The 14,684-nt window shown below is 41.4% G+C and overlaps 2 protein-coding genes and 4 non-coding genes across 7 annotated transcripts; 1 reads left to right on the top strand and 5 right to left on the bottom strand.

Moving 5' to 3' along the window:
- Positions 1 to 186: 186 nt before the first annotated feature.
- Positions 187 to 4,544, bottom strand: LOC112227039 (calreticulin). The gene is made up of 9 exons (XM_024391823.2): positions 4,199 to 4,544; positions 3,737 to 3,838; positions 3,213 to 3,416; positions 2,967 to 3,061; positions 2,674 to 2,883; positions 2,314 to 2,427; positions 2,002 to 2,145; positions 1,697 to 1,789; positions 187 to 1,345 (listed from the first exon to the last, which is right to left on the bottom strand). Exons 1-9 carry the CDS (start codon positions 4,284 to 4,286, stop codon positions 1,139 to 1,141), a joined length of 1,257 nt encoding a protein of 418 aa, XP_024247591.1. The 5' UTR covers positions 4,287 to 4,544; the 3' UTR covers positions 187 to 1,138.
- A 1,015-nt stretch (positions 4,545 to 5,559) lies between these two features.
- On the bottom strand, positions 5,560 to 5,644 carry LOC112227391. The gene has a single exon (XR_002949857.1). It is a non-coding gene; the product is annotated as a small nucleolar RNA snR60/Z15/Z230/Z193/J17 (small nucleolar RNA).
- Positions 5,645 to 5,816: 172 nt separating this feature from the next.
- LOC112227392 lies at positions 5,817 to 5,900 on the bottom strand. The gene has a single exon (XR_002949858.1). It is a non-coding gene; the product is annotated as a small nucleolar RNA snR60/Z15/Z230/Z193/J17 (small nucleolar RNA).
- Positions 5,901 to 6,282: 382 nt separating this feature from the next.
- LOC112227400 lies at positions 6,283 to 6,354 on the bottom strand. Its single transcript, XR_002949865.1, has one exon. It is a non-coding gene; the product is annotated as a small nucleolar RNA SNORD75 (small nucleolar RNA).
- A 171-nt stretch (positions 6,355 to 6,525) lies between these two features.
- On the bottom strand, positions 6,526 to 6,605 carry LOC112227390. The gene has a single exon (XR_002949856.1). It is a non-coding gene; the product is annotated as a small nucleolar RNA SNORD74 (small nucleolar RNA).
- Positions 6,606 to 7,007: 402 nt separating this feature from the next.
- On the top strand, positions 7,008 to 11,648 carry LOC112227038 (piggyBac transposable element-derived protein 4). Of its 2 annotated transcripts, none has more exons than XM_024391821.2 (5): positions 7,008 to 7,103; positions 7,802 to 7,898; positions 8,015 to 8,137; positions 8,444 to 8,827; positions 9,041 to 11,648. In XM_024391821.2, exons 2-5 carry the CDS (start codon positions 7,825 to 7,827, stop codon positions 11,031 to 11,033), a joined length of 2,574 nt encoding a protein of 857 aa, XP_024247589.1. In that variant the 5' UTR covers positions 7,008 to 7,103; positions 7,802 to 7,824; the 3' UTR covers positions 11,034 to 11,648. The 2 variants fall into 2 exon arrangements, with proteins under 2 accessions (XP_024247589.1, XP_024247590.1); XM_024391822.2 differs by lacking the exon at positions 7,008 to 7,103 and adding an exon at positions 7,123 to 7,387.
- Positions 11,649 to 14,684: the final 3,036 nt, after the last annotated feature.

Here is a 14,684-nt window from a genome sequence, read left to right as displayed (position 1 = left end):
CCCTTGAGACTGGATGAGTTCAGAGGCGCGGTACAAAAATAATTGATTTGCGCTGAATGTTGGTGATACAAATATGCACTTTGGAGTGACAGTGGATGCAATAGAATAAATTAAACTGTGTGCCTTTCTCATTATCCTATAAATAGCAAGGAAATAACTCCCAACACAGGGAAAAAACTTTCTTAGGAGATTTTATGAAAGTCAATGTTTGTCATTAATTCTGGTCTGTAGAAAAATGTCTGGAAGCATATGGTGCTACAAATTAGCTTGGCTTCTAATTGCCTGTAGCCTAAATAGTGTATTATATAGGCTATGGTGATGATTTGTAACAAAGGGAACACTTTACACATGTAAAATCCAAACAACCCTCTTTTTTTAAAACTTTTTTTTTTACTACTGTACAGTATTTTTGCACAACAATATCTGTAATCGTCATAATTTCCCAAATAAGGTAACAAATATCTACAAAAACAATAAGGGGGAACAAATGCAATAGGCTACATTAGGAAGTATGACGTTACTGTGCAAGACAAAATACAACAGTGAAAACTCACAATGGAGTAAACGTCTGACTTGGCTACAGTAGTTCATGGCTGAATGTCAATGGAATTAGAGGTTGGTGAATGAATTTGGCCTTGGTGAGGTTATAGATGCTACTTCTACCTAATAGTATGTCAGTATGTGACTGCATTTAGTTAGCAAATGGACATTGAATGAATGGGAAACTATCACTATGCATGTCAAGGTTGAGTAGGATTTACATGGAGTACATATTCACTCAATGTGAATTAAGAAAACAAAAACACACAAGCTTCAATCAATTAGACTTCATCTGTGATATTTGGTGGAGAAACAGACAATTAAATGCATACTTACAGGAAATAGGTTAGTTTTGACACACTGGTTTACTGCCTTAATTAATAAGGTGGTAAACCAGTGAGTCAAAATCTAATAAATTAAATAAAAAACATAAAATAAAAAAATGTCACAGATTTTGCAGTAAAATCTAAATGACTTATTCACCGCCCCTTCTCTCAACATTACTTTGAGGCCTGACTGACTGGATGGTAAAGCGAAATGACGCATAATCCCTCCCCAGGCTCAACGGAAGATTCACCCCAATGAGAAAGTCAGTCCTCTAAAGTTCATCCTTTATAGAGTCTGTTTCCTCCTCTTCTTCCTCTGCTCCAGTCTCTTCTTCAAGGTCCTCTAACTCTTCCTCCTTCTCTTCTTCCTCCTCATCTTCAGGCTCGTCTTTTGTCTGCTCTTTCCTCCCCATCTCTTCCGCCTCTAGTTTCTTCCTCTCCTGTTCCTCCTGGGACACCTTCATCTTTTTCTCTGGATCCTACAAAACATGAAACAGAGACAGCCATTTTAACAAACCACAGGAATTAGCATTTTTACAGTTTGTAGTGTGCTGTTAGGCAAAGTTGCAAATATGTCTTCATAAGGATCTGAAACCAAACTAGTGAATTTATTCAGACAAATAATCCTGTAACAAATTGTCAGATAACAAATTGGGGTTAGGGGAATGTGACTCAAGAGACACCCGTGTGAATACCCACTGGGCACACTGTTTGAATCAACGTTGTTTCCACATAATTTTAATGAAATAACATTGAACCAATGTGGAATAGACGTTTGTGCCCAGTGGGTATGTATTAAAGTTTGAACCTGAGAGGTGAGTACCACTGACCTTAGTCTGACCCCAGGTCTCATTGCCAACCTCTTCTGCCAGCGTAGCGTCGTCTGTGATCAGGAAGTTATCGAAGATGGTCCCAGATTTTACCTGTGACAGTAATGAACATGTCTGAATTACTCCAAATACTTCTGGGCAAAAATATTATTTCAGGGATGCATTTTCTCTTTTCAATTAAAAAGGAAAAATATAGGCTTTTTAAATAATCACAAACAGAATACTTTTCAATAACATTCCACTCTTTAGCATTACGTGTCAATAATTAAGGTATTGAAACAACTGAATAAGGTCCTCCACAGTACCTGCCACAGGTCCAGGCCAATGACGCCGATGCTGTCGAATCTGTATATTTCAGAGTCTGCGCTGTATTCTGGATTGTCAATCTCAGGATGCACCCATTTGCCCTTGTAGTCAGGGTTGTCGATCTTGCGGGGTTTCCATTCGCCCTGAGAAGGCAAACAAATCAATTAAACAGCTGTTCATATGACTGAAGTAGCAATAGAGAAAACTACTGTCATACTCGATGTCTCAATCAAAAAACAAAATGTGGTTCTGTCATGTGTATAGGGCCAGGAAACACCTTAGCCCCAGTTATGAAGTGTCTGACTGCTTGCCTTATAGTCAGGGTTGGAGACCATGGGTGGCTCCCATTCACCGTCCATCTCATTGTCCCAATCCTCAGGCTTCTTAGCGTCAGGGTCAGCAATGTTCTCTGGCCTATCCCAGTCCTGACAATTGACAACATTGAATCATTAACCCCACATTAACAAAGTGAAAATCATGAAAGACATTCTACTCATAAAAGATTGACAGAAGGGATTGCTTTTGCATCAAGTAGCTGGTTAGATTCCTGGTCGGCCAGTCAGTTTCTGCCATTGTCCTGCCAATACAATAATGTGGCTTGTTAGCATTGTTGAATGCAGAAACAGCCATGGGTCTCTAGACAGAAAAGGTGTCTACCGTTATCTACCCACCTCTGGTTTCTTATCCTCGGGGTCCTCCACCCTCTCCCTCTCGTCCCAGTCGTCTGGCTTCACAGCCTCTGGGTCCTTGACCTTCTTAGGAGGCAGAATATCCCAGTCCTCCTCCAGACTTCCAGACTCCACTTTCTTGTTGTCAATCTTCACCTCGTACGTGTTGTCTGGGTTCAGGATCAGAGTGTACAGATGAGTGTACTCATCATCCTGGAAAACAAAAAAAAGATTGATTTGATCCACCCAATGTGGACGTCACGTTGAAAAAAGCTCATTTGTGACATGTGCTTTACCTTGCACCTGACGTCCTTGTTGATGAGATGATTCTTGCCCTTGTAGTTGATAATGACATGAACTTTCTTGGTGCCTGGGCCACAGATGTCTGGACCTGGATATAGGAAAACCATTATGATTAGCTGTACAAATTAAATATACAACCTAAACAATTTATCTAAATGTTGAATGAGGGTACGGAGTAACTAAGTGGTTATCAATCATTTTGCTAGTACCATCATTATCTCATTGGTAATGGACTTTACCGAACATGATGTTGTATTTGGAGTCTCCATGCATGTCTGCCTGGTCAAGGTCAGCGGGGAATAGTTTGATGTAGCCTCCCCCACAGTCGATGTTCTGCTCGTGCTTCACAGTGAACTGGATCACCAGGGTCTTGCCCTGGTTGCTGAAGGGCTCAAATCGAGCAGAAGAAGAGTAGAAGCGGGCATCCTGGCTGGTCTGGAGACCTGAGGGGAATAAGATATGTTTTAGACTGTTTCAAATTCGGAGTTGCCTCCTGCTCCACAGTCGAGAGGAAAAGCAGAAATGTGTAAGAGACTGATTCTGAAATTCTCAGAACAATGGTGGGGTCACAAAACTGACCAGATGAGGTGTAGGCAGTCATTGTAAAATAAGAATTTGTTCTTAACTTTCTCTGGATTAGAAATTGAATACAAATATTTTATCACATGGTCTTAACGTCAGAGGAATCATATTGGACAAGCTTATCTTTAGCGTGCAGACTTTAAACTGCATGAAGCCTCAGGTTCATGACACGATTAGCTACCTTTGTCTTTCTCTGGATCTCCATAGAATTTCCCAGGTGTCAGGACAAATTCCCCGTAGTCAGACCTATGGCTGGATTCAACCCACCGGGTAGTCCAAGAATCTGACAGCAAAAACAGAATCAAATACTAGAAAGGCCACAATATTGGCATAGGTGAATACAAATTTAGCTAACGGTAAAGGTTTATTCAAGCACTAGGCTAGCGTCACCCGTTGGCTAGGTAGATGCATTTAATTAGCTGGCAAACTTGCCAACCATCATTGTTGTAAGCGACTCAGTGTGGCTAAAAAGCAAACTAAACATGCATATATTGCATCTAACGAAGCATAGCTAGCCATTGTCGTTTCATCATTATGGTTAGTTTAGCTCACTAATAGTTAGCTGTAAACTAGCTAGGCTAGTTGGAAATTTCCAGTTGAATCTGGCAATAACGGCAGCCTAGCCGAAATTAATGGAACTCACCCCCATCTTCAAACTGCTCTTTAAAATACAGCGATGGTTCGGCACTGGCTAGTGCAATCAGTGCACTGAATAGCATCGACCCTCGCATGACGTGGCTTGCTAAATTTTAAATGATAGTTGACCACCCTGCTAAACGCAGTTTCCCCACTCCCTGTCCGCCTGGCCAATCAGTCCACACTGAACAAATGTCCGATTTTCATTGGTTGACAGGGAAGCTGAGACTTTGGATGCTGTGGTACAACTAATGTACCATACTGTATTCAAAAAACCATCAACACAAATTTGCCAGAACCTCAAATTGGTAGCATCAAACCGCACCCACCATTAATATATAGGAACCATCTTTATACTCCATGTGTAACTCTGTATCATTGTATGTGTCGAACTGCTTTGCTTTATCTTGGCCAGGTCGCAGTTGTAAATGAGAACTTGTTCTCAACTTACCTACCTGGTTAAATAAAAGGTAACAAAAAAAAGCTAATTGTTAATGTAGCAAATAAAAGAAGATGGCACAGATTATGTACAAATCCCTTTATTGGTTCTGGACAATGAAGTTAAACACTTACTGGTTTTATTTACCAAGCTAAAATTAGAACACATGTACAGTTTAATGAAGTTTCTTTTAATACGTCTCCAAACAAATTGCTAAATTATAAATTCAAGCCGGTGATGCACGGCTTTCTTCAGGACAACTGTAGGTCAGTGGTAAATGACAGTTCCTGCACACCCACCTGACCAAACACTGGAGGGAAGAAAAAAAACACAAGTGAGCCAAATAGTCACTGGTAGGCTAAAACACAAGGAATCATTGGGGAGAGATCAGTATTCTTTCTTGTCATCAAGATCTCAGGGAGAGAGTTCAAGAATTGAATCATCATTTGCTAACCCCACAATATAACTATAACTCATACAGACCAGAGGGGCATACTACAACATTGATACAACTATATTGACAGGTCCATCAAGCAAGCTAAACCTAATATGGGTTTTTTGTTGCAGTCAATTACTGTGTCCATTTCAAGCTGATCTTGAAATGGGCACAGTAAAGTTATATTTTAGGGAAGATTGCAGACCAACCCATTGAGCCCACTGAAATATACCCCTTGTGTAAAGGGTAAGATACTGAATCAGTAAGCCAGTGGCAGATAATGAATACTTTCTGCATGCGTAAAATAACATTAACAATAACATCACTGGCTGATGAAATGTAAAGACAACGTTGTGCAAGTGCTTACTTTTAGTTCATCTTGTCACGATTTTTACAGCGAGAACCAGAATCAGTCACATTCCCATCTCACCATGCCTGAAATTGAGAATTTGTCAGGATGGGCAGGAAGCCACATTTGAAGCTAATCTAAAAGCCAATACATCAGATAGGAGCGAAAGACAATGCTGATAGTTCTTCATGGTTAATCTGCTGAACTATGCTGTCATCATTTGTATCAGCAACAGTTGTGTTCCAGCTGCAGTAAACACTACTTACCAGCAACTGTTACGAGGAGTCACTAAAGGTTCCACCCATGTGACCCCAACTTCAGGCATACCACCTGAGGAACAAATAAAGTTGATTCATAAAATGGAATCAGAGCAAAAATAATCCTACAATCTTATTTAACAGTGGATACATCAGATAGGAGCGAAAGACAATGCTGATAGTTCGTCATGTTTAATCTGCTGAACTATGCTGTCATCACTGTATCAGCAACGGTTGAAAATGCTTGCAGCCAAAGTAAACAGGACTCACCATCAATGGTTCCTTGATCATTATGGCTGGAAGTTCAGACCATGGCATTCCCGCTGGAGGCAAACCTGAAACAATTTGATCAAGATCGTTGCAGAGGGGTGGCATTAGAAAATTATATCAGACCATTTCATTATCGAAGATCCTCCATAGTCTGAGATTCCCAATGATACTTTAAACAGCATAGCTAGTAAATATCCATAACAGCTAAGGGTTTCCATGAAAACATACCAGGATTGAGCAATCTCCTGGTTTCTCAGGGTCAGCAAGAAGTTACGCTAAAAGGAAAACATTCACTATTAAATTTGTCAGGTCATAAAATGTCAATCACAGTTTAATAGATAGCCATCAGTTTGAAAATGTGTCAGAAATCCACTTCTGTCCACTACTCTTATTCAAATATTCATCACAGGCTAAATATGAATTACAATGACTTATCATCAGTGTGCCATACCTGATTGTAAACCATTAGGCAGATACATTAGTCATCCAGGATCACGCGTGTTGTACTTCATAATCTGAAAGTTTAGAGGGACGGTTAGATATCACAGGCAGTCTAAGTGGAATGAAGAATTCAAATCCAATCCATGTCTTGTCAGTAAAGTTGGCGTTTCCTCAGAGGTCTCAGATGTCCCTACCAACATGTTCTTCATCACATCAGACACGGATTAAATTCCAGACAATTGACTTATATATTTAGAATGTCTTGATTCTTAAGTAAAGTAAAAATTAAAGTCGGCTGTTGTGTAAAAGATGTAGCCAAGCTTTAGTAGTTAGTGTTAGCAAGTTCTTGCACACATGGCAGGCCACGCATGCACCTAGACTTAGCGTTACACGCAAGTCAAATACTAATACCAAAGCTGGCCACCAAGCAAAATGTTAACGTTTTTATTTATATAGTTCCTGATTTCAAGTTAAACTATCTTGTAAAAACATAATCGAATAGTTACCCTTTTTTGAGGCACACAATAGGACCTCCACATTCCAACTGCTGAGTTCAGCGCGGAAAAGAATTTCAGAAGGGGTGACGTTGGTATTTGTACTGTGGCCCCGCTGGCTTGTGGGTAAAATTGGCGTCACATTACATGACGTTGTGCGCTTTGTTGTTTATGCTTTGTTGAATGCTATTCTGGATCCTTGGGACGTACCAACTCTGACGTTAAGGTAAGGGTTAACGTTAGGGTTTTGGCAAGGGTTATGCTTAGGGTAAGGGCAGGAGTTTAGGTTAGAGTAGGGACGTTCCAAAGATCCCGGGATGGACTTAAACCATTTTTTTTGTAGCTAGTCACCCGCCATTCCACTCGCTAGTGTTTCGTTCCATCAGATAACCTTTATGGTGCTTCTGGTATGGCGTCTACCATGTAATGCAATAATTATACTTAAACACAGCTAGCCACCTAAACGTGGAGAAACGAAATACATGGTTGCAAGCCCTCAGCACTAACCAGGTAGCTAAGTAAACAGACAGTAAATGTGTTAGCTAGCTAGGTGGGGTAGCTGGTTAGAAATCTGCATGGGGTCCCACTGTGAAGGCATTACTTGACAGACCTGATAACCCTAACCACGGCCACAAATGAAAATCATAGCCAAGCCAGCTAGCTCACAGATAAACAATAGCTTGTTTTGAATTGCTGTTTCCTAAATCACTAAAAAGCCTAATATTAGGAGTGTGTAGTCTATTGTCAGACAACCATTTCAAGTCATCTGTATTTATGAACTCAGAAATCTAGCTAAAGTTATAAAAAATCTATATATGTTGGAGAAAGTTTCAATGCCAACCAATTTCATACCGAAATGGTATTGTTAGCTGGATAACTCAATGATCTGAACTTACCCCTGGTGTGTATGTGATGTGGTTTCAGGCTGTTGAGATAGCCAGTGGGTAATGATGGAGCAGGAGGAAGTGCCGGACACAATTAGTCAGGCCAGACACTCTCTCTTTGGATGCAACAACAAGAGGTTAGTGTGTGCTAATGAATGCGTTATAGATATTGTCTAGTGCTCTTCAAAATCATTACCATGTCACTCATCATTGTTCAACAAATTGGGCATGATCTTCTCACCCTTGATAAAAGGCAACGAGAAAACAGCACTGACGAGGATGGAGGGGATGTACAAGAGAATGACTGGGATGAAAACTATGAATGTGACAGCAACATATCATATTTCGAAGATGAGATGGATCGACTTTTAGACCCGTAAGTACAATAACTTTCACTATTTCGACTTCTCTCAAAAGTCATTCCTTGACGACTACAGTACTGATACATATCATATAGCTAGCTGTAAAATCTTATGGAATGCAGCATACACCTTGAATGATGTGTTTGTGTTGGGCCACTCATCCACAGTAAGCATGTGATATTATATATGATTTTTTTTTAAATCACAGAATTGTATTTCTTGACTATTGAAGATGAAGGGCTATTCACTTGTGCTAGGGATGTCACAATAAACTGATTTTGCTTCACCCTGACTACATTTTTTCATTGATTTGTTTTCAGAGAGGAAAATAAAGACGGTTGGACAGAACCTTCAGAGACTGTAGACTGCAATGGAACAGCAGTTACAGAGACTAGAGGGAGGGAAGACTCCCTGTCCAATGGAACAGAAGTTATAGAGCTTAGAGTGGGCAGTGATTCTCCTCCCTGTAGGACAGCAGTTATAGAGACTAGAGGGAGGGATGACTCCCTGTCCAATGGAACAGTTACAGAGACTAGAGGGAGGGAAGACTCCCTGTCCAATGGAACAGCAGTTATAGAGACTAGAGGGAGGGATGACTCCCCTCCCAAAGCAACAGTCTCTTTACAGTCCAGAGTAAGGTTTCCCTCGTCTTCCTCTTTAATAGATTCCGATTTCAAAGACGAGTTGGATCAACTTTTGGACCAGTGAGTTGAATCAGTTTCAGTATTATAACTTGTCTCATAAAATGCCATCTCTTGACCACTACATGTGATATTATGCCTTCAAATGATGGTATCATTATTATATTCTCACACATAAATTTGTTCCTTGACTATTATATATTTGCATGTACTAGGGATGTCACAATTAACAGATTTTGCTCACTCTTATCCACTTTTGTCTTTGATACGTTCCAGAGATGAAGACGGTTGGACAGAACATTCAGAGACGGTAGACGGGAATGATTCCCCGTCCAATGGGACAGACTCTTCACAGCCCAGAGTAAGGGGGTCCTCCCCTCTCTCCACTGAGGCTTCAGAGTCCAGTGAGGAGGATGAAGACACCTTTTCCTTTGAGACAGAAGCCATAGAGACCAGAGCTTCAAAAAAGAGAAAAACCATCTCCAGCCCTAAAGGAACACAGAAAAAGGGGCAAAAGAAGGCCAGGCCTCCATCCTCTCCCCTCTGGTTATCCAGCCCTGCCAAATCCAGAAGGAACGCTCATGCAGCCACACCTCTTATCATTGGGTCAGAAAGGAGGTGGAAGACTGAGGATGAACCAGACCAAGAGCCTAAACTGTTCCCCTTCGAACCAGCTAGGACTCCTGGACCCCAGCTAGACACTTCAAAGAACTACACTGTTCTAGAGCTCTTCCAGCTCTTCTTCAGTAATGACGTTGTTGATACTCTCTGCTCAAACACCAACAAGAATGCCAAGAGAAGACATGAACAGGGATTTAAACCTGTATCTGTGGAGGAAATGTACAACTACCTCAGCATTGTAATCTATATGGGTCTGCTGAATGTGCACACTGTATCAGACTACTGGGTCCCGAACAGGTTGTATGGTATTCCTTTTTGCCGTACAGTCATGACTATGACAAGATTTCGGGCAATCACCTATTCACTGCACATGAGTGACCCAGCAGAAGATGAGGAAAACGACAAGAAGAAGGGGACTGCAGACTATGATCGGCTCATGAGAATCAAACCTCTAAAAGACCAGATTTTGGATGCATGCAGGGCCTTCTACCACCCATTCCAGAACCTTTCCATTGATGAGCGCATGGTGCACTCCAAGGCCCGCCACAGCCTCAAACAATACATTAAATCCAAGCCCTACAGGTATGGATTCAAGCTGTATGTTTTAGCAGATTCAAGAAATGGCTACACGTGCGACTTCAAAGTCTTTATGAGCAAAAACCCATCTGCTTCAGGCAAAGGGGAGAGCTATGACGCTGTCATTGACCTGTTGAATATCCCTCACTTGGGCACTGGGTACCACATTTACGTTGATAATTATTTCACCAGCACAACTCTCTTCCGTGACCTGTACAAGAACAAATTAGGAGCTTGTGGAACCATACGTGAAAACCGTGTGGGCCTCACTGGTGTTCAAGAGAACAGTATGCCACCCAGAGCAAAGAGAGGGACCATCCGCTGGCTTCGTGACGGGGAGCTGCTCTTCACCAAGTGGATGGACGCACGACCAGTCATCATGTGTACCACCATCCATAAAGCCTTTGCAAAGGAGCAGGTGCAACGACGCAAGAGGTTAGAGGATGGCACCTGGACAACAGAGCCTGTACCCGCCCCAGCGCCGATCAAGTCCTACAACAAGTATATGGGGGGTGTGGACCTGTCTGATTCCCTTATCAAATGCTACAGTGTGGCCCAGAAAACCATCAAGTGGTACAAGACCTTCTTCTATCACTTTGTAGATGTTGCTGTGGTGAACAGCTGGCTCATGCACAAGGACATGGCTGTGACTAAGAACACAAAGCCCATGGCCCAAAAACAGTTCAGGGAGAAGCTGTGTTCGCAGCTTGCTGACATTGCACTGAAAGGGGATGTTCAGGAGGAGAGGGACGAGGAGCAGAAGGAACAACCGAGCGAACAGCGAGTGGAAATGCAGGGTGAAAAGCATGGTGAAAAACAGGATGAAAAGCAGGGTGAAGAAGAGGAAGAGGTGGAAGTTGGTTTATTGTGCTGTCCTGTGCCCACAAAAGATCCCATCACTGTTGCGTTGTGTAATAAAGCTTCTGAGGGAAGGAGGCAGTGTCATTTGTGTAAGCACAAGACCATTTGGCAGTGCGAGTCCTGCAAGGTGGCACTCTGCATAATACCAGATAGGAACTGCTTCAGAATATGGCATGTGAAAAAAGACAATGACAAGCAAGATTCAAGTTAACAGTTTATTTTCGTTCCAGGGGTTAGGCCTACGGGATTTCTGAATTTGTGGGATGTATAGGGAATTGTTGCGCCTATATATTGTCACACATTGGGCCAGTAACCGAAAGGTCGCTGGTTTGAATACCTGATCCGACAAGGTGAAAAATCTGTCGACGTGCCTTTGAGCAAGGCACTGTACCCTAATTTGCCCCAGGGGCGCCATACTACTATGGCTGCCCCTGTAAATCAACAGATTTCACTGCACCTATCCGGTGTATGTGATGACAAAACTTTTTTTTTTATTCAAATGTATGTGTTCACCACAAATGTTTGCTTATGGTTGCCAATAGATTTGTGCGGTAAACACATGGCTTGCTATAACTGCCAAAAGCTCAACAATAATTTCTATATCACATATCAGGAATTGCTGAACAAATAAACATTGGAAGACATTTTGCTGTCCATTAGAGAATTAGCAACTGTTTTTTTTATTGATCATTTTGGAAATTGTTTCAGATCATTCTGAATTTGTTGTTCACCTTTATGCTTTGGAATTGCCACTTTGGGAACATCTCAGCTTGCCTGCTTTGGGTACCAGGGTTTGGGTTAATAAATAAAAACATCTATAACATTCCCTCTGTATTCTTTCCATTTGATATAATTGTTTCATTAAATTACATTTTGAAATGTACGCAACTAATTGAACTATGTTTCTTTTTTTAGGTGTCTTGTTTTGACATATTATCTTTTGTCTCCAATAATGTACCATATTAGGGGGGAATAGTATCTGATCGATTAACAGAATCTGATAGGAACAGTATATAATTGATTCAGGTGGGACACAAATATTATGATTGGCTTCCAAATATTTATTTAGAGAGAACTTTCACATGACCATTCTGGAGCTGGACTTCTCACAGTTCTCCTGAGATCATCTTCTTTGACTCTTGTATTGATCCAAATGATTATCGCCCTCTTGCTCCTCGCCTCCTTGGAGTCTGTTTCCTCCTTGTCATAACTGTACCAGAGACATTTGTATCTGTCCCTCCTGCTGAGTTCGGCAGCAGCAGGGCCAGTATGTTAAAGATGCACTATTCAGAAATTGTTCTGGCATTTCCTGGTTGCTAAAATTGTAATAGTTCACCTAATTTAAGTTTATTCGACAAAAAAACAAGTATAGTGTAGAGAATCATTGTACAATCTAAACCACAATGAAATATATTTTCCATAACCAATAATTATGTTCAGCTGTTTGAAGCTGGTGTACAAAACCGAAAGAAAAAGACACAAAAACAAAACTTAAGTGGAAGCATAGAAATAACATAGAACATAGATCTACTGCTTTTTAGACTTGCTTAAAATGAGAATGACAGATTTATAACTCACATTTCTATGTGAATTTGGACAGGTCAACCAAAAAGTTACATATTGCAGCTTTCATCAGCTTCAGCCTCAGATGCTTCTTCAGGCAGCGAGTTGTCCTCATTACTACCCTGGCTGCTGTGTTTGTTCTCCAACTTCTTGTACCAGAGCCCATTTCTCTCGGTTCTCTTCAGCGTATTCTTCTTCCTGGCTATCTCCTCCCACTCTTGCCAGCGTCTTTCCGGCCTACATCTTGCTTTCTCACCCTTGAGCAGTTTTGCCCAGTTCTGTTTCTCTCGCTGGGCAAGGCTGCAAATCACTCCACCGTTAATGTAGAACTGATCACTTTGAGTCTCTTCCCTCCAGTATGTTCTTGCGATCTTTCTCTCATTTCTCACTTTTACTTTTTCGTTCCAGCCTATCACTTTCCCTGGCCCTGGTCTGGACCCTATGCCTGGCCTCCTCAGCCTTCTTCTGAAACTTATGCTGGGCTTCCTCCAAATTTGAGGAAGACATAATCTTATTGTTGCCCCTGTGAGGCAACTGTTCATCCTCACACTCTTCATTCTCAATGTCAAACATCTCTATGTTTTCCTTGTCAGCCCTGTGCCTTGGTGCTGGGTCAGCCTTAGGCTCGAGTCCATACTCAGGTGTCAGGTCTGGTTTTGGCCTGGACTTGCACTCGATGGCCCCACCATTTGTCACAGGAACAGGGACAGCAGGCACCCACTTTCTCTGGACCCTTTTTTTGTCCCGCTGCACACTCTCCATATTTGTGTTCCCCCATGTTTTCTGTCCTCTTTTTCTTTCATTATTGTCTGCCTTTGTGTTCTTACCTTGTACACTAAAATTCTCTATCTCACTCAGTCTCTCCTTCATTGCCTTCTGTTCCGTCCTGGTCATCTCTGCCTCCCACCTCTTGTTGGCACAAAACAGGGATGTACAGTATGGAGGTGAACAATCTGAAGAAGACTCTTATTGGGTTCTCCTTATTTATGTCATGCCATCATTCATTCCATTGTCATAATCGGAACTATACTGAACAAAAATATAAACACAACATGTAAAGTGTTGGTCCCGTGTTTTATTAGCTGAAATAAAAGATCACATACATTTTCCATATACACAAAAAACGTATTTCTCTCAAATTGTGTGCACAAATTTGTTTACATCCATGTTAGTGAGCATTTTTCCCATGCCAAGATAATCCATCCACCTGACAGCTGTGGCATATCAAGTAGCTGATTAAACAGCATGATCATTACACAGGTGCACCTTGTAAGGGGACAATAAAAGGCCACTCTAAAGTCTGCAGTTTTGTCACACAACACAATGCCAGAGATGTCTCAAGTTTTGAGGTAGTGTGCAATTGACATGCTGACTGTAGGAATGTCCACGAGCTGTTGCCAGAGAATTGAACTCTCATTTCTCTACCATAAGCCACCTCCAACGTCATTTTAGAGAATTGGCAGTACGTCCAACCGGCCTCACAACCACAGACCACGTGTAACCACACCAGCCCAGGACCTCCACATTCAGCTTCTTCACCTGCGGGATCGTCAGAGACCAGCTACCTGGACAGCTGATGAAACTGAGGAGTATTTCTGTCTGCAATAAAGCCCTTTCGTAGGGAAAAATTCATTCTGATTGGCTAGGCCTGGCTCCCAAGTGGGTGGGCCTGGCTCCCCAGTGGGTGGGCCTGGCTCCCCAGTGGGTAGGCCTGGCTCCCCAGTGGGTAGGCCTGGCTTCCAAGTGGGTAGGCCTGCTCAGTCGTGAAATCCATAGATTAGGGCCTAATTTATTTATTTAAATAACTGATTTCCTTATATGAACTGTAACTCAGTAAAATCATTGAAATTGTGGCATGTTGTGTTTATATTTTTGTGATGTCAGTGTTACTTTTGTCTGAAAAGTTACAGATGGTTCAGAAACAGCAATTTTTTCCTGATTTCCTGATATTATGTGTCTGTAAAAAGCATAAAAACTAGGTTGAGCCTTGCCCATCTATATGAAATAATACAAACTTAACCTAAAGGTTAAATAAAAAATAATCTTAATTTTTGTTATCTCAATTAAAGAACATGAACCTACATGACTCTGATTGCGTTTGACATCATGACTGGAATTACATTTATCAAATGTGAAAATTCCGACAGTACAATGTCACTAGACTTAGATCAAATTAAGTTCTCTATTTCCATCCAAAAATATGAAAAGGCCATACTTCTCATCAAAGTATTCACATATTTGATATGATTGAACAGATAAACGAATACACTATTTCTCACCTGTCAAAATGCATTTTCCT

The sequence above is a fragment of the Oncorhynchus tshawytscha genome, linkage group LG28 (assembly GCF_018296145.1).
Source record: "Oncorhynchus tshawytscha isolate Ot180627B linkage group LG28, Otsh_v2.0, whole genome shotgun sequence".
NCBI classification, from domain to species: domain Eukaryota; kingdom Metazoa; phylum Chordata; class Actinopteri; order Salmoniformes; family Salmonidae; genus Oncorhynchus; species Oncorhynchus tshawytscha.
Note: the sequence above shows the minus strand (reverse complement) of the source record. Positions and strands in the feature narration are given on the sequence as shown.